This window comes from Labeo rohita, chromosome 17 (genome assembly GCF_022985175.1).
Source record: "Labeo rohita strain BAU-BD-2019 chromosome 17, IGBB_LRoh.1.0, whole genome shotgun sequence".
NCBI classification, from domain to species: domain Eukaryota; kingdom Metazoa; phylum Chordata; class Actinopteri; order Cypriniformes; family Cyprinidae; genus Labeo; species Labeo rohita.
The window spans coordinates 30021785-30048299 of record NC_066885.1 but is presented as its reverse complement, the minus strand read 5'-3'; the positions used below and the strand labels follow the sequence as shown (position 1 = coordinate 30048299).

At 34.5% G+C, this 26515-nt stretch overlaps 2 protein-coding genes across 2 annotated transcripts in view; one reads left to right on the top strand and one right to left on the bottom strand.

Moving 5' to 3' along the window:
• babam2 (BRISC and BRCA1 A complex member 2) overlaps positions 1–21303 on the bottom strand; it is an 82026-nt gene extending 60723 nt beyond the window's left edge. The window contains exons 1-4 of the mRNA XM_051133311.1: positions 21225–21303; positions 19186–19338; positions 18378–18454; positions 12683–12777 (exon numbers count right to left, since the gene is read on the bottom strand). Coding sequence (XP_050989268.1) covers positions 12683–12777; positions 18378–18454; positions 19186–19322 — 309 coding nt within the window. The 5' untranslated portion in view covers positions 19323–19338; positions 21225–21303. The remainder of the gene's footprint in view (positions 1–12682; positions 12778–18377; positions 18455–19185; positions 19339–21224) is intronic.
• A 197-nt stretch (positions 21304–21500) lies between these two features.
• The window catches only part of rbks (ribokinase), a 29297-nt gene continuing 24282 nt past the window's right edge, over positions 21501–26515 (top strand). Inside the window, exons 1-2 of the mRNA XM_051133119.1 lie at positions 21501–21585; positions 22681–22739. Of these exons, the coding sequence (XP_050989076.1) occupies positions 22684–22739 (56 nt within the window). The 5' untranslated portion in view covers positions 21501–21585; positions 22681–22683. The remainder of the gene's footprint in view (positions 21586–22680; positions 22740–26515) is intronic.

The window sequence follows — 26515 nt, the reverse complement described above, 5'->3', positions numbered from 1 at the left end:
AATGAATCTTTTTACACACCATATTTTAAAATCTTTTAAAATCTTTTATATATCGCTCCATTCAACTGTGTTGTACACAAATGTTTTAAGTTTGACTATTACATCGGAAAATAAAAAGAATTGAATATAATAGTGTTGTTGTTCATTTCAACCTCTAACATACCAAATGTTAGATTACAGAATTAGTTGGGAGAGATTTTTTTTTTTCTTTAAGAAAACAAAATTATTGGTTTTGGCATCGGCAGATATCATTCTGAATAATCTGCTATCGGCTGAGAAATTTCTTATCGGTGCATCACTATTAATAATATTAGATTTTTTGTCTCTTATAAATATATGTTTGACACTAGCACCTCAATGCCATGATAAAAAATATCTCTATATGGTTTTTAGGTATTTGTATAAGAAACAGTAGTCTTAATACATTTAGTTTAAATGCACTATACGCTTTAACTTATTCTCAAAAATACTGTAATCATATTCCATTACTTCTTTAATATACGTCTACATTAACAACATAATAAAATTCAATGTGATTATCCCACATTTCTGACATAATACCATGGTGCAGTTAGTGTTACTACAGTACAGTAAATCAATGGCAAATGATGGTAAATGAAAAGCCTTCTGACTGTATTGTTACGCACAGTGTTTGTCCTGCACTGTAAAAAAATAAAATACACAATTTGTTGAGTCAGCTTAAAATAATTTGTTGCCCTGCTGCCTTAAAATTTTAAGTTCAGTCAACTAAAATAAGTTTAGTCAACTTGAAATGTTAAGTGGTACTAAGTAGCAACTTAAATATTTGTGTTTGCTAAACTTAACAGATGGGTAAGTAACCCAGCTGCCTTAAAATTTTTTAAGTTGTCACTTAGTATAGTTTAACATTAAGTTGAATAAACTTTTTTTGAGTTGACTGAACTTATTAAGGCAGCCAGGTTACAAATTATTTTAAGTTGACTCAACAAATTGTTTTTTACAGTGTGTTTGCCACTGCTGTTTCATCTGGCTTTAAACTAATTTAAATCAGAGTAATTTGTGTTCTTCGCTGAATTCAAGCACTTCACACTGAATCTTACAGCGCTGTTTAGTGCTTACGTGACCGAGTCTAGTAAGCTCATGCTGTGCTGCTGTTTGAACTTTTGAGCCAAGTTGCGCACTTGAAAACAAAGCCCACTAGACAGTGACGATGTGCTGATTCTCAACGCGTCTCTCACTGACAAAGGAGTATAACGTTACTTTAAAGGCTTGCGCACTCAACTGTCTGTGAAATGGAGCTTTGTGCTCTTGTATTCTACCTCTCTCATTCTGCATCTGATTGTGTTTGTGTGCGCCAGCGCGATTGCTTAAACTTTCCTCATACCAGCAAAATCAACTTAAACAAAAAACAAATAGAATGTCGCTTTCTGCCATTTTAGTAACAAAACTGAACTGAAACTCAGCAAATATAGGCTACGTGTCACACAGTTTTTCCCTTGTCTATCAGTTAACTAAATTAAATATATTTCAAGTATTTATTCCTTGTATTTATATATGTACTGCAGATTTTATAGCATATATATGGCATTAATTTGATATAATATTTAGTATTTTCACATGTAGGTGGAAAAAAAAAATTGTAATCTGTACTACTGTCTGTTTAAAATAAATGAAAAGAAGCCTAGAATAGTAGATTTTTTTTTTCTGTTGTACTGAAATCATATCAAACCATGACCCTCGAACCGAGGTATGTACCGAACCATGACATCTGTGTACCGTTACACCCCTACTAGGGATGTAACGTATCATCAATATAAAGTTATTATTCTAAACTTTTTCTATTCTATTTTCTATTTAAATTTATTATTCTAACATAAAATGTCATTAAAGTTGTGTTTTGGGGAATTATGCTTTGGCACAGTATCTGTCATACAGTCAACTAAAACCAAAAAGCACAATATGGCTTAATCTCTTCATCAAGTCTGTTTTCACTGCGTGTTTCAAAGCGAAGCGTGCACTTCATTCAGGCGATCAGCTCGTGATCCGATGTTTTTTGTGCCTCAGAACGCTTAGTTGAATGCAGTGAATTCATTTATTGTCATGTGCTATGAGTTATTGCGCTTTTGGGAAGACCACCAGTTATGCGTTTTTTTTGCGGCAGATGATTACAGCATTTCATTAGATTTGTAGTGAGACACGTTTTTGTAAGCCTGTTTTCACTGAAGCTGGAGTTTTCTGTCAAAATAAAAGCTCTACTGCCGTTTCCGTCAAAACAAAAGCTTAAAAGTGCAGTATGAACAGCTGGCAGTTTAAATAGGTAACTTTACTGAAGTCCAAATTCAAAATATCTCTTTCAAGTGTAGAAATTACGAAAGAAGTATTGGTAATTTCCCTACTGTAGTGTAAAGCAAAAATAATACACCTATGAAATATTCATTTTCATTTATTTTACAGTGCAACTGTTTTACAATATATGGCTATTACTGTTATAGGAATAACAATAATATATTATTATTATTATTAATATTATATTCTAAATTGTTTGGCTTCCTAAAACACCAGTGTGAATGTAATTTAAACTGAGAGAGAATACCAAAAATAAAAAGAGGGCTGAATTGTTCAGTTACAAGTCAATTCACTTTTTTATGACTTAAGTTAAGAACATTCTTAGTTAAGAACATGGTTTGGAGCACTTCATTTTGAACTCTCAAAGTGCATTAGATTACAGATTACAATGTTCTGGTGATTGCACTGAGGTCATTTCTATATAAATATCTTTTAACAAATATATGTATTTAAAAAAAAAAAATATTTAATTGACTTAAAATTTGCCCTTTACTAATTTTCACAGTGCATCTCAATGTAGCTTGACATTGCATGCACTGAGGCACACTGACAAAAAGAGCCATAATAATAATATTAATAATAATAATAAATGTACATAAAGCAGATATTTTTTTAACCATTACTATGTGGCCACACTGGGAGCGTTTTAAGAGGGGAGTGCGAGTTCCTGTAAGTTGATCTGTCAGAGCTGGGCTGAGGTTGATGTGCCGTGGGCGTGACGCCTCCGGGTTCAGTAACGCCTGAGAGGCACACCCAGTCCTCCTCACCTTCAGAGCAAACCTCCCACACATGTGTACGCACACACACAAACAGAAAAGGCTGCTCTGACAGTCGCTTTCTGCGTAATAATGCATCAGTCACAACAAAATCTGTTGGTAAGCAAATTAAACGACGGGAATCTGTTGATAAAACAGATAAAAAAATTTTAAAAATCTGGATTTTCTGGATTGGGTAGAATGATGCCTTCTGCAACAAGCTTATAACTTTTCAAATTTCACAAATAGAAACAGGCACAAACAAGAAGAAAAAAAAGAGGTAAAAAAAAGGGATCAAATGTAATGTAAGGTCTTGAGGTTGAACTCTTTAATAATACTTGTTTCTGTTTCCAAAATGCTTCTCCAAAGGTCTATATGAGGTACTGTCATCTGAAATTCAGAGATAATTCTTTAGGGCACAGCTAATATTTAAGCACCTTAATATAATTTTTAGTGCCACTGGCAATCAGCCCCAATAAATAGCAACTTGAGCAGAAAATTAAAAAGAGGAAAAATATTTTGAGTATTAAGTTAATCTGAGCTAGCGTCTAATTTGAGTGTGGGCAAGTGTTCAGTTTTCCTCATGAAGAGTGTCTAAAGAGTGCCAAGTTTAAGATCACACTAAATTGATTTTGTCATGTGTTCAAAGGGACTTGGCTGATGAGGTCCAGAATGTTCTCTTCACATCAACATGATGCTTCAAATAAAAAAAGAAAAGGCACTTTCCACAAAAAGGGTACAAAATAGGCTTTGAAACTCTACTGAAAAGTATGTATTTTTCCCCACAAAGTGTCTAACCTTCAGAAATTGCTTTTTGTCCACTATATTAGGTTATTAGCTGTTTTACTTTCAATTTATTAAAACCCTGATTTATGTGATTGTTTTTTTTTTCTATCAATATGTATATTCTAATAATATAATAATACATTATTATACTCAATTAACAGAATACAATGTATAAACAAACAAATTTAATCTAAGACAGAACGAGCAACAGGGTTGCAAAATGAATATACATCTAACCAACTATGTACAGATAACCCAACGGGAAAGACAATTTTCCAAGAGAGAAGAAAAAAAAAAACTGGCTTGACATTACTATTTATTCATAAATATACACTCCTAAACAGAGCATCACTATTGTGAGCCACCCATAAACATACAAAAAAAAGATATTTCCATAGTTCCATTTCTGTCAATGGCTTTGCCAGTAATAGCATTAACATTAGGATTTGCTTAAGCAGAACAGGAAGCAAGAGGAAATGGTGGTTAAGTGTGCCAAGGTTTGCCTGCCTCTGTATATGGTCACCGTGCATTTCATTGTTGTGTAGCGGGACATGAGGTGTTCCTTCAGCAGGAGGGAACAGTAGATTCTATTAAAATGATTTTTACTGCATCCACCATACAGCCTTCTATTCTCCATTTCCTTTCCCATGACGGGCAACAGTAAGGAACTTTTCTTTACCAGGCAATCAAGTCGCTATTTTTTTTTTTTAACCCGTATTATTGCCCACAAACTGAAAATTGCAAGAATGCTTTCTTAGAAAAGTAGCAACACAATTCTTAATAAGCTGCATAATTTTATGTAGGATGGGTTGAAGCAAGATTGAGGGACTGACATATCCAGTTTAACTGCTTTGAAAATATGGAGTTAATTTGCATGGCTTTACTGCTGTATATCACCTCACTGTTTAGTTTGACCTCAGTGGTCACCATGAAGTGAGCTTACACTTTTTTTTTTTCTTCTCTCAAAACGGTTTTTCTTTGAGAGCTACAGAGGATTATTACACTTAAAGTCAGCAAATGATGCCGAGGTGCCTCCCCTCTCCCACATATATCCGGATTCATGGAAGTTGAGGGTATTTCCCAAAGTGCACTCATGGTTCAGGTGCAGGCCAAACTCAGATATTTACAATTATTACTTTAAACACTTTAAAACCACTGTTCAAAGCAGAATTCCTGGTGTGTATGAGACCTGGAAGCAAACAGGGCCGGAGAAATGAAAGGGCTGAAATTACACAGGTCACTCAGGACAGAGTGTTGCAAAATGTTTGGAAACTCCAGATGGGCAAATTTATTTACCACTGAAAGAATTTCAGTGAAACAAAAAAGATATATAATTCTGAAAGTGAAAGCCTGTGAAAATGTTTGTCAAGCTAGTTGTTGCAGGGTCTTAATAAAACAGTGTCTTAATAATACAGGCTGCATGACTAAGTGTAATACAAAGTACATCTTGTGTTAACTGTGTGTTTTTTCCACTTGGAATTCATTCAGGTTTTTTTTTTTTTTTTTCTTCCAGTTTTCTTGCCTGGTAGATATTTCAGAAAATTTGCTTTTTACAACCTAATCTTTGTTGTAAATAGGAGGTCTCCAGGGTTCAGAACCTTGCGCCAGCTATAGACTTATTTAATTCCTTGCAACTGGGGCAAATCAAATCAAGATCATACAGATAAGGTTTAGAAAAATAAAATCTCAATCATTTTACCAGAATCAACCATCACTAAATTAGAAAGAGAAAACAGGGTTTACATTATCACTTCTAAACCTAGCAATACGTGCCCTCTGGTTGTTTCCAAAATCTCCCTGGCTGATATTCCCAGCAGTTTCCTGGTCAGTATGAACGGTGTATTCAAGCCATGCCAAAACACAACCCCTCCTACCTCTCTATTGTCAATGCTTCATCCTTCCCATAATGCCAAGTGACTCGTTAAAGAAAAAAAAAAAAACTGAACTGATGGTGTGATTGCCAGAAGCAAGGCCTACGAAACTTGAAGGCAATTCCGGGAGACCAATCAAAAAATATCCCTCCACTGGGATTGATGGGAAATTATGCATCCAGAGGAAGAGAGAGGGGCAAATGACAGGCACTTTAATCTATACCATAAGAATAAACCATACAGACATGACACAATATGACAAAAATATAAATTATTGTAAGCCTACAATACTAAAATTTCCTAAATTCATTAAGCTACTGCATCATTAGAAGAATTTAAGTTTAGACTATTTACAAAAAAAGTACAAAACGTACACAGACACACCACATAGTGATCTTCCATTTAAACAAAGGCAATTTTTATAAGTCTAACACAAGATATTTAATATTATAGACAAATGTTGAGTTATAAAGATGTAAACAATAAAATAATACAATAATATAGAAATTAACTGAAATGAAATAATAAAATATTGCATGAATTCTGATCTGACAAATCCACATTCGTCTGTGGTGTAAACATAGCCGTAGACCCAATTCTAAATGGAAGTTAAAGTGTAAAATATATCCCTGAATAACTGCTTTCAATACAAGTTTGCATGAAGTGAAAGACACATTACATGCCAATCTTCTGATTATAGTTTAAAAGTACTTGTACAAAAACCCTATATCTTGACTCTGTGATTTCAGTAATGTGGTGTTATTCTTTTAACCATACACCATTCAAACAATTCAATAGTCACACTGTGATATTCAGTTACAATGGCTTTTTAAACGTGAAACCCTTTAATAAAGCGTGGGTTGCACCGCGGTCGAAACAAGGTCACACAAAAATGTGGAATATAGCAGGATTATGCGTTGCATGAATCATTAATATAAGCCTAAACAAGACATCACCACAGGCTGAGATGTTTGCTGTCTAGACTGCAGCCTCGATTCTCTGAAGCCCGGTGAAACTTAAACTGAGCGTGCTTTGATCTCTCCAGTTTTCCCATGGCTAACGTCAGATGTTCCATCCTGGAGCTTAGACCACTGTCTCAGCCACCTCACCACAATTAGCTGCTCTTTCCTCAACGGCCAGAAAAGCCACTAATTAAAATCAAAAGTAGTAAAGCTCTGTAGTGTGCTGCTGAAGCAGTGTTAGTGTTTGACTTGTTTGAGGTTAATTAGAGACACTAAACGAAGGCATCCTTACTCATATTTAAACAAAACACAGCTCTGCTTCACTTTCACTCTTATTCTGCTCTTTAGGATATATAATACCAGACAAAACATTTTCAAAATTCTTGTTTCATTTTGTTGACATATTAGAGTTCGTGGACGAGAATACGGACATTTCTTTTTAGTCACTCCATAAATCAGAACTGTCAAGAAGAACAAGAAGAAAAAAAAAACATTTATCATCACGTTTTTGGGTATAAAAAGTATAAAATCAGGAAAATGTTACATGAACAAACCTATAGAATACAGATAGGGAAACGTAAAGTTTGGTGCGTTAGGGCTACCGAAGTGGAGATCTGCAGCAGAGTGCTTGAGAAATAACTAATTTTGAGAAGACAGTCTTAGGACTGTAACTGAATTTTAATTAAAATCTCCAGAAGCAAATAGATAACATATATAATAACAATAATAAATAATAACATTTTGCCTGTAGTGTCTTTTCTTAAGTGCTAATTGAGGTCTGGCTTCCTGACCCCAGAGGTACATTCTGGGAAGCACCGTCACTTAATCATACATTTTCCGCCAAGTTGTGCAAGCGAATGGCCTGGTTATAGGAATTAAGTAAGACTGGAATAAAGTATCATTTTTGGCCCTCTTCACAGCATGGTGAATCACTTTGGGCCAATGTTCCATTAGTCTACAGGATTAGCTGTGGCTAGTCTGACAATGAATCGTTATGGTTTTCCAGCTAATGATGGGCATAATGCATTACAACTATTACTGTAAAAACCTTATTTTTAAGTTTTCACACAATTAATGCCCACTCAGTGGTCAATGCTGGGGAGCTACTTTATTCATGTACTGTATGTCCTCCTGTCTATTTGAAATTAGGACTAAAATTTCAAATCATTAGTAAAATCTAAACAGCATTGAATACAGTATTGAATGCAATGCAAGATGTCTGGATTAAAGCATTAGCCAAAGGCATTACGGCATGTACAATGCCAATGTAAATATAAAAAGGTAAGGAAGGTCTCTTTCCAGGACGTCCTTTTCTACAGCCATCCTGATACAATTTTTCCCATTGATTTTTTGATGAGTGGCCTGTTATTTATTTATTTTTTTGTTTGTTTCTGTTTTTGTTTTGTTTTTTTCACAAAAAAACAAAAACAAATTCTTACTCTTCATGCTTTCTAAAATGGTATACAGCATTGATATCTGTTTTTCTGCACTATAGTGCACACTCTTTGACCTTCATCCATTAAAGTGCCAAAGCTTGAAGATCTCAGGTGCTGACTGCTATCTGAATGAAAAGTATCTGAATTAAATTGCTACAGCGCTGCTGTTTGGAGCTAGCTGAGTCATATTCTGTTTCATGCAGTGCGTTCACAGCTAGCCAAATCAAACTTGTGATCTCTGTGGTATCAACACAATCTCTGCCTAGTCATAACGTTTTAAGTAATGTGTGCCCATATTTGAGTATATTAAATTACAATGCCAATACTACGAGCAAATTAGAAAGAAGCATCAGGACATCTCTACTCTTTATGGTGTATTGCATTGCGAATGTTTTTTTTTTTTTTTGAATGCTAGTGTTAGAGGATTATTTTTTTTTTGTTGTTTTTTTTTTTTTTTTACTCAATAAAAAGGAAACAAAATAGATTTGAAACAGAATAGAGAGAGTACAAGTGTTAGAGGGTTACTTTTTTGTAATAAATAAAAAGAAAAGAATAGAATAATAATAGAATTTAGCCATTTCTTGAAGATGGCTAAAGATTCAGCTGCTCGGATCAAGTTGGGCAGATCATTCCACCAGCAGGAAACAGTTAAGGTAAAGTCTGTGAAGCAATACTTTTTTCCAGCAATAATTTTATTCTGTGTTTTTGACATTTTAAGGCTTCATTCTTCCAATGTTTTCCTTTTGTGATCCATGAAAAAAAGAAAGGCATACTAGGTTGGAATATGAGTTGCTAAATGCTAGCATAATTTTCACTTTTGGGTGAACCATTCCTTTAAGATAAAAATGTTAAAATAGGACAATCATGCAGGGATCAACATCAGCTCTCTGTAATCTCTGCAAGTCTCATATTTACTAAATTAAAATGAAGGGAAATTTAGAAACTCTAAAAATTAGTGAAAAGAACCTGATGGGAACACTCTTGTAAAAATGTATTTTCACACCTTAGTAAAACTTCTGGTGTCAGCTGTTCACATAAATGCACCATTCAAGCCATGGAAACAAAATGGTGCTTAGCAGCTAATAATACTTGTGACAGACTGTAAACAACTCCAAGTTTTGCTAAGACACCAGAAATTCCTCAAAGCAGTGTGAAATTTCTGCAATATTCCATGTAGCTGGAAAACAAGCCTGTTTGTGTGAAAATTAGAATCATTAAACATAACAGTGAGATATCTTTGTTGTTAGTTTCTGCCGTCCTTACCTACAAAACTTATTAAAACCACAGTTTTTTCATAATGAGCAAATATATCACTAAACAACTAAACAAAACAACTTCATTATTGTACTTAGATTTATACATTAACTCCATTTACAATTTACAAAATATTGCAAAGACTCGCCACCCTGGGCCATGTGATTGTGAACTGTAAAATTAATTTGGAAAAATTCTTCATATGGTGTCACTCTTTTGCCAAATGAGTTACTGACTGTATGTTTCCTGTGCGCTTCTGAGTTGCTGACTATGTGCAGCCTTCAAAATTATTTACTTGTGATGTAATATAACACAAGATTTTGCCTTTGAGGAATATGTCAATATAGTCAGTAGACAGCAAGACAGCTTGCTAGGTTTTGGAACAGAGCTGCATAGCGAGATGTGAAAGATCAGGACACAAGAGGTCATTGTTGATCCTGAGTCTCTCACATGCCAATGTGAAAATTATCAGTTTGCATGGGACGCACTGACAGACAAATTAAACCAGCAGTACCGTCTGGCAAAGATGAAAGCAAATAAGACGAACAAGTCAGAATAAGAACATATATAACAAATAATAGCTCTTTTTAGACATTATGTTTGCCTGTGATGTGGCATATTAATATCCCCAGGCATTTTGGATCATTCATGTTTGGTTACACATAAAAAAAAAATTCCAGCCAAGTGCAGAATAAACAGGATGAAGAACAAGACAGAGGGAGAGTAGCTGCAAACCAGCGTAAAAAAAATATCCCTGGAAAAGAAACCGAATGGCTGCACACACACGCCATAACGAAGACGCTAAAACACAAAGCAAACACATGGGCAGAGCGCAGCCTTGGCAGCACAGAGGTGCTTCCCCCCTCCTGTTTTCAGCTGCATTCAAGAGACGGTGAGCAATAGTCACCGTCTCACAGACTCTGACATAAGCAGGGGATTTTTTTGATTCCGTTCCTCCTTAAATATAGCCTGGAGGACAGCTTTAAGCAATAAGGGTATGAGGAGCCTTAAGAACAGAGTCCAGATGAATCTAGAACATGTCTTGCACAAACTCCCTTGCAAACATCATCTCTAAGGAACAAACCCATATGATGAATTCTCATTAATAATGAGAACTCTGAGTAATATAACACACCACAAGATGAATCTGGGGCCACTTTGAGATGCCAGTAAATTTAGCCTATGAATAGAACAGAACAGAACAGAACAGAATTGAATAGAATAGAATAGAATAGAATAGAATAGAATAGAATAGAATAGAATAGAATAGAATAGAATAGAATTTACTACAATATGACAATGGTCAGTGGAATCTTATTTGGTTTCTTACTGGGTTTGACCTATGGATTGTTTGTAATAGCGATTTGAAATGTCACCCATCTAACAATGCATGATTTGAGAGGCAGAACAACATACTGAGAAAGCTGTGGATCTGTAAAATTTCTCTATGTCTCTGACCATTAACTTTCGTAAACTCACATGTATAGCTTCAGATTTGTTGCATATTTCCAAATAAATAGGTTACGATCCACAAATAAATGTAGAGATATCAATGAAAATAAACAAAATCCTAAATAAATCCAGGTCCACAAACGTATACTGAGATACTACTATAGGTTTATTTTTTCTTTTATTTTTTTTTTTATTTTATTAGTTTTTAATTTCCGTATTCATTAATTTTTTTTTTTTTAGAACATCAAGTTAAGTTAAATAAAAATGAGAAATGTTGCTTTGGCATTCAAAATAAGTCCTTAAAGCTGCTTAGTATAACTTTAAAGTTTATGTTAATTTTCAAATAAGACTTTTTAAAAATGTTTTATGGTTATTATAGTTAACTATAATACAGCCATAATTAACTATTATAGTTAACTATACTAACCCTGATCACAGGACGCATTTGTGGATTTTTTCCTCCATTTATGAATCACCATATACATTTGTGGATTTTAAAACATTCCTAGCGTCAAGATGTGCACACAAACCCAAAAATAGAAGGACTCCTCCCACCGTCTACTCAAGCCAAATAGATAACAACACACTGTGTTGAGAGAAAAAAAAAAAAAAAAAATTGCAGCATGTTCTGGCAACAACCGAAAAAATACTGTCATTTTTTCCTTTCTTTTTTCACTTTTTTAAATAAATTTTTTTTTTTTTTTTTTTTTTTTTAATTACTGAAACTCTCCAAATTTATTTGAGGATCAAAATCTATTTATTACCCCTTACAGAAAACACAAATGCTAAGTATGCAGCACACTGTTTGTGTAGAGAAACACAGTAAAAATGATATTCCTAACCCCCTAACCCTAACAGAAAATAAAATATTCCTTTAAAAAAAAAAAAAAAAATGAATTAAAGCATAGTGAGCATTCTGTCTGGATGCTTGTTTTTGAGGGTGTTCTGCAGCAGTATTGCCTCTGTTGATAATTGTGCACTCTTAAAATCAGCACCAGAAGAAGGACACTGTTAAACGCAGACGCAATGCTTATGTAATTCACCAACACTCTCTCTTCAGAATGCTGGAAGCCCCGCAGGTCAAATCTGGCTGTTGAGTCGACCACGCACATCGATACCAGCCATCTGATTTAACTAACCGCACTAAAGGAAGTCAAAACAGCTGAAAGCTCTGTTGCACTGCTACTTCAAAGATATTCAATCATAACAGAGCTATTGTTCTGCCTTGTTGTGTGTATTTCTGAACAAGTTTAGCCTGCAGCCAGCACATTTTTGGTTCACTGGAGATTTGAGAAAATTTTTTGTGGGGGTAAGAGTGACCCTGAAGCAAGCATAAACACTTCACTAAAATAAGACTATTTTTATTTGTCAGATTTTGTTAAATTTGGTCTCGCTATACAGAGAAGATCTAAATTGAATGCATCAACTTGCATGGACGTTGTGTTAATGTTGAGTAAAAAGTATTTTATCTTTTTGTAGATTTCTTTCTTCTTACTACTATTTATAACTACAATTTTTGTCTACTAAACTACTGTTCTCACTCTAAAAACTGCTAGGTTAAAAACAACCTAGCGCTGGGTAAAATATGGTCAACAACCTAGCGCTGGGTAAAATATGGACATGCCCAGCGACTGGGTTGTTTTGACCCAGCGGTTGGGTTAAATGTTTAACCCAACCTTCTGGGTACCAACCCAATCGCTGGGTATGTCCATATTTTACCCAGCACTAGGTAGTATTTAACCCAGCAGTTTTTAGAGTGCAGTAACATAATATTTAAATAAAATTCTCTATATTTAGAATGCAGGGTAATGACAGCATTTAATCATAATCTTAATACGCACCGGGAGTTCTGATGGTTCAGGAAGGAAGTCAGCATCCTCTCCAAAAATAAAGTCGGGGGGCAGCTCTGGGTCTTTGGCATTGAAGATAATATCCCCTGTAAGAAGAAAGGGTTAATCAGACTGATAATTACTTCATAAACCATGTGAAATGACATAATTCACTGATTTACATACAGTTCAAGGCAAGTCACAAGCCAACTCTTTATAAAGTTACACTGTTTAATACAACCGTGTAACTGTGTCAAGGAGATCTGCATTTTAGCCTGTATGCCAGTATGATATTTACACACTGTACTTACTGTACTTTCCATGTAAGCTCTGTATGTAAACAAGTAAAGGTTGCATGGTTATTTATTAATGCACGATCTTATTAGACCGAACAACCAATGTCAGTATCAAATAATACTTTGTGTGCATGGCCTAATGGCTCTTGTAGCAACACCAACTCTCAAAGGGCATTATAGTACTAATGGACATTAGCAAGCTATTGAAAAAGCAACATCTTCAATCATGTGTATAATGTTCCGATATAAATATTGCTGGACAGATGTTACCATTATGATGGGATTTATCTATGTGCTACAAGTAAAAGGGTGCATGAGGTACAAATTCTATACTTCAAAGAACATTTGTCATTTTCCATTAATCCCTTAGAAAGCACACAAACAAGCTTTCAGAGTAGAATTTGGTGCCTTTCTGAGAACAAAGATGGGTACAAAAACATACCTCACCAGACCGTGTCAAAGTACATAGGCTATTAAGAACCATTTCCATATCACAAAAGATTACCACAACAGTGACAAGAGTTTGTAACACTGGAAAGGACTGAACATATGTTACTCTCATTGAAGACACACAAAAACTATTCCAAAGTTCTTGCATGTGTCATGAATGCCTCAGATTTAAACAAGTGGAAAAACAAAACTGATTATTAAAGCTATTAAATAATGATGTAAAGTTTCACATTAAGCTGCAGAAGATGTGAAGTACAGGACTTTTTCAGTAGCTGTTCACTTTTGAAGTACTATATAAGTAACTTAACTTACAATCAAGCAACATGGTTTTATGCATTGATTTTAGAATTTGCTTAGCTCCCATCAATGTCCCTATCAGACATGATTTTAGACTATGGTGTGTTCAGATAATATAACATTTTCATTTATACTGCCATTCTGTTTCTTTTTTTCATACTTCTTCTTTGTCTTTTCCATGGACAAAAAAAAAAAAAAACTGAGCAAAACAAACATAAGGCAGTAATTTTCCACAGATGGAGCACGAGGGAAAAGCGCCTGGATGATGTTTGTCGTACATCTGTCACATCTGATGGCATCTTGGAAAATCAGTGGACTTGGCATAGAAGTGTAAATGTTGGGCAAATATGCAGCACTACCCAAATTTACACCCTCAGGGTAGTCAAGGTGGGTACTACTCAAAAAAATACCATACCAGCTGTCGCAAACTCTTGTGAGAAACAGAAAGCCGGAGGATGTTTAGTGACTGGAGTGCTCTCTTTGCATGCAAACAACAGTCAGCACTCCTGCCAGAGCATTAGTATCACAAGTAAACAATCAGCATTCTTCCTGGAAGAACGGCGACACGATGAACCACCTAGCAATGAGAGTGGGCAACATTTGAGAAATGTTCAAATATTTCCCTTTTTTCCTCTCTGTTTGTCCTGACTCTGGAGTAGCTCTAAGTAAAAAAATAAATAGAGAAAATATTTCAGCTCAACAGCAGGCAGATTGCGACATTTATTAACAGATGCTTCAAAAATCATATGATAAAGAGTTTCTGGAAGATTCTCTACTAATTTGCATAGGTTTGGAATCCTTAGGCAAGTTTTTGGCGAAACAAAAGAAAAGAGTTATGAAAAGGTCTTGAGTCACTTTTCAGCTGTCAGCAACTGGCAGTTGTAAAATCAAACCCAGGAAGCAGTTCCAACTCTCAACTCTGCTATCTTTCTTGTTTATTTAGAAGCAGAAAAAGTTGAATGTGATTCTAACATAATAGATACTATAAATAATGGATATGTGAATGCATCAGCTTTCCAGGAAAATCAATCAAACCTGCTTTTATCTTAACAGTACCAAAAAAGACAAGTATTTTAATTCATGGGGAAAAAATTGTCAATAAAATATTTAATGGACTACTTCCTGAGCAGTGGAGCAAGTGTTCTTACTTAACGTGAGAATATGGATGTAATTTGAATACTGATTACTATGATTTATTATGACACAGTGTTCAGAATATGTGCATCGTTCAGCTACACCTCCATTTTAATACTATATTTGATTTTCCATTTCAATTTGCACTTGAGTTCTGACCTTCACTAAGGCCACTAATGCAAAAATGTTTCACATACACTCTGATAATGCACAATTAAAAGCACTGCCTCAGGCATCTACCAATGCCTCCAAAATGACCAACAACAGACACGCATTACAACAAAATACTACAAACAGGTCAATAGCTACGCATCTCCAAAAGGAAGAAAGCCTTGAGTAACCTTTATTTCTCACTGTCAGACTTCATGATCAATTCCAGCTCCAAGAAATTTGTTCATATGTGGCCTCCGTGAAAAACTGCTTGAGTGTTTGAGTGTCTTATGACTCAGAGCTATAACAGGAACTCCCAATTAAGATCACTGCCGAGTTATAATTACTATCCAACCTCATTAAACATCACTGAGCTGTGGTACTTGAAAGCATTTCAGACAAAACCTCTAAAAGCCCTTCTCAGAAGCTTGTTTCCAAATCGAAAGAATTGTGCTCAGTGCACCACCATTACGAAGTCTTGAAGAATCTATGTAATACAGTTTTAATGGTCTAACATTGTGAAAAAAATTCATAGCGTAATGTGTTGCATTGCACAACCCTTTGAAGAATGTAGTTCTGTTGGTTTATGGGAAAAGGAGGAACAGAACTTGCCTTCAGGTTTTTGTGTGAAACATTTCCTTCGAATAAAGGCTGGCTATGCACAAAGCAATTACACTCTAATTTTAAAATAAAGCAAATAAACAAGAAAAGAACTTCTAGGCCCAAGCTCCCACATGTTGAGCTGTGATGCTCATGTCAGCAAGTCTCTATTATATACTCACCAAAATGTGTTTAATTTATGTAGTTTTAGTTTTTAGCACTTCCACAAACTAAACGAATATGAGATATATTACCTTGGCAAATATTACCTTGGCAATTAGCTGAAATAAAATAACTACACTTTTTTTTAAATTGTATTTTATTTCAGTTAATGTTTATTTTATTTCAAGTCATGCCCTCTTAAGGTTTTAGTTTTAGTTAATGATAATAACCCTAGGTGCAATTAATTTCACACTACCTTTGTCCTTTTAAGGGGCTTCTGGTCTCCGCTGACTGTATTTATATGGACGAAAACCGGTTAAAACATTCTTCAAAATATCTTCTTTTGTGCTCCACTAAAGTGTTATGAGTTTGGAATTTTCTGTTTTTTAGGTGAACTATTTCTTAAGAAGTGAATGAAAAGTGAAGTGATGTTAATGGCTTCATTCACTTCCAGAACAAACATTTACAGATGATGTACTCACCCCCTTGTCATCCAAGATGTTCATGTCTTTCTTTCTTCAGTCATAAAGAAATTATGTTTTTTTGAGGAAAACATTTCAGGATTTCTCTCCATGCAATGGACTTCTTAGGTGCCCCCAAATCTGAACTTCCAAAATGTAGTTTAAATGCAGCTTCAAAGGGCTCTAAACGAACCCAGCCAAGGAAGAAGTGTCTTATCTAACGAAACGAGAAAATGTACAGTTTATATACTTTTTAACCTCAAATGCTCGTCTTGTCTAGCTCTGTGTGAACACAGTTTTTTTTTTTTTTTTTTTTTTTTTTCAGTCATGACAGATTAAATTATCCTACATCACTGTTGATCTTCTTTGCATGTTCACTTTGTAAACACTGGGTTTTTACTTCTGCAGCGATGTAGGACGATTTTAAAGTTAGAGGAGAAAATGAGATGGGAGTTTTTAGACGTACACTAACTGTCATGACCGGGAAAAAAATTCACGAAGACAAGATGAGCATTTGAGGTTAAAAAATATATAAACTGCAATTTAAAAAAAATAATAAAAATAATTGATCATTTTGCTAGATAAGACTCCTCCTCCTCCTCCTCCGACTGGGATCGTTTAGAGCCCTTTGAAGGTGCATTTAAACTGCATTTTGAAAGTTCAAATTTGGGGGCACCATAGAAGTCAATTACATGGAGAGAAATCCTGAAATGTTTTCCTCAAAAAACATAATTACTTTACGACTGAAGAAAGAAAGACATAAACATCTTGGATGAGTACATTATCTGTAAATTTTTGTTCTGGAAGTGAACTAATCCTTTAAATTACAAAAAGGATTCTCATGAACTCACTGGATTATAAATAAACTTTGCTTACTAAACACAAAATATCACTGGTGTTTGATGAGTTTGCCACCTCAGCTTTAATAAGGTTTTAATCAATTACTTTATAGCACTTTGATGAAAAATCCCAGAGCTGAAGCTGATGATAACATGTCAGAAAATATAAACACACAGAGCCTCTCTGAACAGAAGCCAAACAAAAGCTACCATTATATTTTGCCTTCTTTCAAAGACCACATTGCTAAAACTGCTCGATCTTGCAGGTTTGCCCTACACAACATTAGAAAGATCAGGCCCTTTCTAACTGAGCAGGCCACACAACTTCTTGTCCAGGCCCTGGTCATCTCCAGGCTGGATTACTGCAATGCTCTTCTAGCCGGTCTTCCCTCATGCACAATCAAATCTTTACAAATGATTCAGAATGCAGCAGCACGACTGGTCTTCAACGAGCCCAAAAGGGCCCATGTCACACCTCTCTTTATCACCCTGCACTGGCTCCCAATTACAGCTCGCATCAAATTCAAGACACTGATGCTTGCTTATAGAACAACCACAGGCTCGGCGCCCGCCTACCTCCACTCTCTGCTACCAATCTACACTCCCTCCAGAACTCTGAGATCCGCCAGTGAGCGACGCCTCATTGTACCATCACAAAGAGGCACAAAATCACTTTCCAGAACATTCTCTTACACCGTTCCTGGCTGGTGGAATGATCTTCCCACCGCTATCCGGAATGCCAACTCCCTAACAACTTTCAAGCAACTGCTGAAAACCCATCTCTTTCGACACTACTTGACTTAAAAAAAAAAAATTAAAAATTAAAAAATAAATTCCTTTTCTACTCTTTTGCCTTTCTAGCTTGTACTTATTTGAACAATGCCTGTTATATGGTATTTTGAGCACTTCGTAGGTCGTTTTGCTTCTTTAGGACAAATCGCTTGATGTATTCCCCACCTGTAAGTCGCTTTGGATAAAAGCGTCTGCTAAATGAATAAATGTAAATGTAAATGTAAATGTAAATGTACAGTGTTACAAATCAGACAAATCAGTCCAATCCTTTCTACAGTTTTATGTACATGGAAGTACTGTAGTAAACAACAAGATGACTTACATTGTAGACTGCAGTTTGAAAATGTAATACATCAATAATGCATCACTACACATTAAATCAGCACTATTTCAGCACATATGACTAGAACTTTGTAGGCTGCAGGAACATATCACTAGAAAACCACTATCATCAAACATCAACAGCAGCTTTCATATACTTTTCAGTGACCTCTGATTTGTTTATACTCATATAACAAATACTTACATTTGAGAGTTTCTCCAGCATATGGAATATGAAGTTTAAATCTGTCACAGCATGGACCAGGCATTAGTGATGTGCAGCTAAAACAAAAAGGCGGGAAAAAACTTTCAATGACACTTCAATAGCTAAGAAATATCAATAAGCGAATAAAATAATTATATTTACAAGGATGCATTCAAAGGATTAAAAGTAACAGCTAAGACATGTATAATGTTACAAAAGGTTTCCTTATTATTTTTTCCACAAACTATCTATTCATCAAAGAATCCTGAAAAATTATATCATGGTTTCCACAGAACTATTAAGCAGAAAAAACAGTTTTCAACATTAATATTATGGAACCATTATAAATAACTAAGCACCAATAATAATTAATAATAACACCAAATATTAGAATGATTTATTAAGGATGTCACACTGAAGACTGAAGTAATGGCTGCTGAAAATTCATCTTACATTTTAAAATGTATTTTAAAAAAAAAACTTTTTTTTTTAATTGTAATAAGTGATTCATAAGGTGAGTATAAGAAACTTCTTTCAAAAACAAACACCTCAACTGCAGTTGTTTTCAACAAAAAGATTTTCTATTATTTTAATCTAGCAATTTAAGGAAGTAGTGACCTACAATAACCTCATTGATCAATTCTGAAAAGTCCCCTCTGCTTTCTGGAATTCTAAATAAGCATTTGCAATTTTCATTCAAAAGTAGGCTATTTCAATTCAAGATATTAGTCATATTTGTAACTTGGAGCATTTACAAATGCACTGTTCTCCAGAAGTTAGGTTTTTGTTTAGTTTACAGAACACTCACCCACTCTTGAGGTCAGTGATCCGGAGACAGCTGGATGAGTCTAAACCAACCCGTCCATTGCGCACCACAGAGCAGAGTAAAGGCCGCAGCTCAGGAGAAATACGGCTTAATGCCACCTCTGGAGAGAGACTGTTCATCTTCCAAACTCTGGCTCTGTCAATGTGACAAGAAATTGAGATGTTTATTCCTCATTAGTAGTACCACAGGTACCACCACAGTCTAATCTTCCCTGCCACCATTTCATAATAAACCTAATATAATTTTACACTTCTCATTATAAAATAGATCTCTATGTGTTTTGCACCATTGCTTTGAAAAAAATATCTGTCAACTTAAATCAAAAATATATTACTATATATTACTGTTACAGGGATAATACTAACATCATATCATTTATTTAATAATGATAATACAATTAAAAATACTATTTTTATTACTACAGTATATTTAAATTGTTTGGCTTCCTAAAAACACCAGTGTGAATGTAATCTAAACAGAGACACTTAATTTTGAATTCTCAAAGTGCACCAGACAACAAACTTTCTTCCAGGGTGGCATTCCCACAGACCCATATAGAGTCCAACAGATGGGTTCTGGAAGTAAACATTAATTTACTTCATATCGGATTTGATTTTTAATGATAATTTCTAAACCTTTAAAGACAGACTTACTGTGAGCTATATGGTTGTAATTCCATGATATATGCTTTTGCTGAAGCCATCACTTTGCATAACTTATTTTTAAACTACTGTGATGCAAATATTCCTGTTGAAAAACTACCATGAGTCTGCAAAAAAATAACCTTCCATTAACTGAAACAAATAAATACTGAAAATAAGATTTCCACATCATCCGCACACTCCCATGAAACACTGTGAACTGACATTGAGTCAATCACCCCATGCTCTCAAACTACTTAAATATTTATATACATATGCATATTTTGTAATAAACATGAAATATAAACATAAGCAACATCTTTAAAACAATTTAAATCAAATTATATTTATCCATTGTTATTTTATTCATGTTTATGTTGATGTGATTCACCACCACTGGTTGGTTTGGTTCACGGCTTTTATCTTTTCAAATGAAGACGTGACTTAATGAATGCATACTTAATACTTCCAGAACTAAGACCACTGAAAATTGACAGGTGATTTCACACTCTAAAAACTCCAAGGTCCACCATTCATAGTCTCACTTTGTCATCTATTGTCATCAAAATAACTGCAATGATTGCTGGACTTATGAAATCAATTTTAAATGGAACAGAAAACTTAACAATAAAACAAAACAACCAAAAGCAAATTAAGATGGCTCAAAAAGTAAACAGACACTTAAGTCACACTTAAAATTGTTTGTCACTGGATTTGTTAACAAAGCAGTATATACAAACAAATGATAACAAGCATTTTATCAGAATAAATGTTTCTGAGCTATGTTTGCACGTATCAGTTAGCCTTACTGTCACTAGTAGCGGATATATTAAGTTGATGTCCTAACAGAGTAACATTAACATTGGACAAGTTGCAATAAGTGTCTATAACTACCTTTTGCTTCACTCTGACCACTGTCTTTATTAGTTATTTATTTATTTCGACCTCTACCTTTTTCATACTTTTACAATTTAAAACATAAATAACTTCTTTTGGAAAACGTTTAAAGTGTACTTACGCTTATGAAATAGAACACAGAAATGAAAACAGAATAAACTATGTCCTTGATTAAACTAATTAATGAGTAGATTTGCACAGTATAAAATAAATACTTAAAAAAAGTAAATAATAATCCAGCTCAGCTACATTTTAAACACTGATACCAATACTGTCAAGCAACTGCACTAACAAACAATACGACAAAAATGATTTCGTTTGTTGTTAAGTTTGTTTTGGAGCTGCAGATCTGTGCTAACAGACCGGCTAACATGCTAATCCGGCATTGTGAAAGAAATCTTAGCCTAATTATGTTTCTTTTATTACCAAAGCAGTGTTTTCGATTAAATCAATTTTCGTAAGTAATACACGCCTTTTCGGTACCTTTTATGTGAAATATAGCACAAATCTTGAGCATGAACTCATTCCCCACTTCCGCTGTTGTTACTGAGACTTGTTTATGGATGTTTAGAAATATGCCTGATAATTTCACCACTGTGTTATGAAATGACTACGTGAATAATACATTGTAGTAGGTCAGTATTATACCATATTAGATAAAATAGAATTTTATACATGATGTTTGTGTGTCGGCACGTTTTGAAAGCATACATCACGTTTTTAAAGACGGGAGAAAATCGGGACAGCTCAAATGCTCGTCTGGTCACAAGCGTTTCTGTGCTGTCAGACGTGAGAGCAGTGCTGTTTTGACTGTTTAGATATCGCTTTACTCAGTGGAAAATAGGTAAAGTGTAAACCATTATAATGTACAAATAATCCTCAGCGCCTAAGTTCTAAAAGTAATTAAACATTTGAATGTGATATTGCATGAATTCTTGTGAATGAGATGATTAATCAAGTCTGTCCCATATTAGACGGTGCAAATACTTAGTAGTTAGACTTTGATCTCAGCAACTATCCAGCCACTAAACCAGGCTAGATAAACAGTTTTGTAAAAATCTAGAAACATTTTAACATACTGTCTCTGATTGTAAATAAAATACACATGACTCCTCTAACAAGATTTTACTAGCCTTAGCCTAACTGGATATTATTGTTCCCAGCACTGCACATTTTAAGTAGTGACTTAATTTGTCAGATTGTCTTCCAGGCTGCCCACTTTCATAATTATTCTGACTGAATGTGGCATATTGCAGCTTATTTACACAACAATATATGCTCTCCCTAGAAAACTATTTTGAGACTGCGGGCTGTAATAACAAATCTATACTTAATGAATTATTAAATAGTTTCTCTCAGATGTAACTGACATGTAACTTTTCGTTATGTTTGTGTAGAGATGGTCATATCTATCAAAGGGTCATGCCCGCACAGCAAAACACTTCAAGCTATTCAAACCATTTAGACTTAGATTTGAATCTAAGTATGCAGAAAATGCAGCCTGGACTTCGGTTATTTTGAGAAAATGTAGGCTGTTCCTTAGCCAGCGGCAGGCTTTTACAGTCCCCTGAGGCCTGCTGGGAGATTTGAGCAGATTAACACTCTACTATTCACATACGTTGCCTACACGCAAGGGATTGAATTAATGAAGGATTTCCATGGTTGTTGTCAATCACATGATCCAGTCCTGAAATAATCATCCACATTAGTGCAGGCATGCTCAATGTAGAGCAGAACTACCAATGTTTAACTATTTAAATGTTGCTCTTAATTTTTTTCTCTCAACATTTGATTAAATGGTTTTGTAAATAACGAAAATGAATGAGTTTCAGTTATCTTTTGTTGTAGTTTTGTGTCTATTCAATCTGTTCTATTTATTATATTTGTATTCAATACAAATCTTTCTTCTTCCTCTTCTTCTTCTTCTTTTTTTATTTAGGCCATGTCTGAAGACGTGAGTGTTGTAGTGGTGGGCTCTTGTATGACTGACTTAGTAAGGTAAGTTATCAAAAGATTTCAGTGTCATAAGGTAAACTTGACTCAAGGCAAATATGTCCCACATGCTTAAAATGTGGGGCCAAAAGTGATTTTGTAATGCATAACTCTGTCCTGAAGAACATCCAGTGATTGCAGCAAAATTGTGACAACAAACAGTAGAGAGCCATGTAATCATACTGCATGTACCAGCTGGGTTATGAACCACATTTTCACATTATGATATCTTGTGAATTATTTACAAATACATTTGTGTTTGTGTACATTTTATTTGGCATATTTAACAGCATTTTAATATAATTTATTGGAGAATTTAATTATAATCAATTGATTTCATTATTTAGCATAATAGATGACACACGTTGGCTTCATAAAGATAGTATTTTTATAGGCCTCTAAAAAAAAAAGCTGTTATATGGAGCATACATCATCTCTTAATAAAAAGTACATTTCTGACACTGAAATATTTTTGTTAAAAATGTATAATCATTTTAATTTAGGAAATGTAAGCAGTCAGACCATTGATACACACACTCTGAGTCATCATATAATGTGAAATTCAGTGCATAACAGGGTTCTTTTAAGCATTTTGGATTAAGCATTTGGATCTTTTAAGCATTACATTAATGGCATTGTATAATGAACAAGTATCCACCATCTATTATCAACTTAAAGCTCAATCCTCAGATATCCTATGATGATTTCATGCTCATGTGACAAGCTCTCATACTGGAAGTGGAACATATTCCACATACAGAAGGCAGACTTTAAGATTTTAAAATAACTCTGAAAGGAATTAGTCCTTCCAGCAGGAACCAAATGAGGTCCAACAAAGGCAGATTTGGGGAACTGCCTTCTGTTCTGCCAGCTCTGTCTATTATTAATATTTCCCCAGGGAACTGATTCACTGCTCACTGGTCACATTTGCCGCCGGCAAGTTTTTTTTTCAGCATTAAGTGTGTCCCAGTCATCTTGGCTGCAGTATTTACAGCTCAGGTGAACCTTTTGACTGGAATGTGGCCTAAACTTGCAACTGTGCGAAATGGTAGTAAACTTTTACCTTGCATAGTATATCATCCCTGGAAAATTATTAGTGTACTATTTTAAAATAGCACAGGTAAACTGTGTTTAACCATGCTAAGCTATCCAGAGTCGGTATTTTTATTTCCACACATACCTAAACTAAATCATACTCATTTCTTTCTTTGTCATATACCAAGAGCTCAAAACAAATGAACCATTATAAAAAAAAAAAAATTCCAATTGCTCATATATTTTACCATTTAAAAATCCAGTCATCAGTGTTGGCCTTTGAACAGAAGAGATTGCATCAATTAGGCAATAGTTTTGATGGGAAGTATGTGATTGTTTTTCAGCAGGCTGTTTTTGGAGGGTGGCTGACACATTTCACCCATCAAAGTGCTATGCATGGCTTTGAAGTGTAAAATCCAGTTTTCTATGTGGCTTGTGTTTGTGACAGTCAAACGGAATCAGACACTTTGAAACAAGTCTCGTGTGGAACATCTGTGTGTTTGTGGTGAAGCCAGACAGTGCCACCTGCTGATTATAATTTGAACCGATTAGTTTGCCTTCACTGGAGCCTCCACTAGTTTCACTTGCTAAGCATCTTGTTAGTCAAGAGCTTGTATGTGGCACATATACACTCTGCACTCACACTTTTGGCTCAGGTCTTCAATGTTCCTATAATAATAAACAATAAAAATAAACCTCAGGCACCGTATTTTTGGTTCAAACTCTGACATTTTTGTAATGGATATATTATTACTGGTGATGATAGCATCATTTAGCAATAAATAATGATTATTTTGATAAACCATGGTAATTATATGGTACTCAAAGATACTTTAAGAATACCATTGTACCATAAACATAAAAAGATAGTACTGTGGAACTGTTTAGTATTGTTTGGAGAGTGTTATATTCATAGTTTAATATTTCTGTTTATCCTTAAAGTATCTTTATATGTTTATTATGGTATACAAAAAAATTGCGTAGGATATACTTAAAATTTCACTCAGAACTTTTAGGAAATTTCACAAATAATTACAAAAGGCAAGTAACATGCAATTACTTGAATTATTAAAGAAGAAATCCTGAAGTAGTAAGACTGAAATAGTATTTTTTTGTAAAAAATCTAATAATCTCTGTTTTATTAACTACAACAACAACAACAACAAACAACTTTTTTACAGTGTAACTATTTATCATATTCATATGATATTTAAATTTTAGCCTATTCCTTTGTATTTAAAAGAACACTGTCAAATTAGCATGTTCAAAAACATGGTACTTTGTAAGAAAGTACCTGTATTGCCCCGTCAACCACAGTGTACATTACTGTGTTATTCCAGTGTTGCTGAAGCTGTTTTATGTCCTACTTTTATAAAGTAGTAAACAGCTGCTTGCACCACAGCTTGTGTCACAGAACACCTGTTGCTGTTTTTTTTTTTTTCTTCTTTTTTCTTTTTAGCACAAGAAAGTTATAGCATTTGTATCAGAATTTGGTTTGTTGGAGAATGAGTGTTACTAATTAAACAACAGTCGGACTGGAAGCGAAGAGTTAAGGTGAGGCCAATCTGTCTCTGACCTGCGACACAGACGATGACTCAGTCACACTTGAGTAAATATTGGGTACAATTTGTGAAGCAGAGCATTCACACTCTTATTGCAGACTAAGTTAAGCAATTAACTATTTATTATTAACATTTATCTGTTAATAAAACATTTGTTATTATTATCCATTTTTTATGATTAAAATTTCTAGTATTATTTAAAGTAATCTAATAAAAAAGTAAATAAAATCTCAGTAAAATAATGGAAACTCTGGAGAATGGCATAATTCAGTTCAGGTGTGTTTTTTTTTTTGGACTTCCTGTAAAATTCCCGCTCTTAACCACACCACGCAAACAACACACATGTGAAAAACAACTTTATCTGCCTAATCTGGCATCACATAAACATGGGCTTCTGGAGACTTGGATTGGGGCCAGACCGTAACTAGATGTCTGGGATTGAGGGTTTTTTTCTGTTGTTCAATAGAATGAGTAATAGCTGGTAGTTCTGCTCGGGTGAAAGGCTGATGGACCCCGCTCTGAAATGTCATGCACTAAGGCAGCACAGCAATTAGCTTTTTAGGGAGTTCAGAGCACCTGCCTTTGATTTAGAAGGGCTCAGGATGTCATGTCATATTATTTTCACTTACAGCTCACAAACATAGCATGTTTCCAGTAAAAGGCCCATTCATTTAAACAATATGGACTTTGAGAGCTGGCTGAATTGCCCATCTGTCATTCCTTTGAAAACAAATTGCATAGCAGTACAAAGATGCATTAACTCAACAGTTTTAAAATTAAAAAATGTAAAGTTAGGGAAACTAAATAGGCTGCTTTAAATACAAATTTTGTGTATTAAAATAGTTTTTAAAAGAAAATTTACTCTGAAGTTCTTTGAATTTTATCAGTTCCCTTTTTACTTTTATATACTTTTAAGTATAGTTCACCCAAAAATGAAAGTTTTGTTGTCAGTTACTCATCTTCATGCTGTTTCAAACGTGTATGACTTTCTTTTTTATCCGGGTAACCCAAAAGAAGCTATGGTGAGTAATGTTTTAACTGGTTTGATCTGTATAATAAACGTCATCTTTCAATACATGGACAGAAAAAAGTAATAATGAGACATTTCTTCCAAATGATGTTCTTTTGTTTTGCACATAAATGGTTTAGAAGAACATGTGTGAATAAAGATGACAATTAAATGTG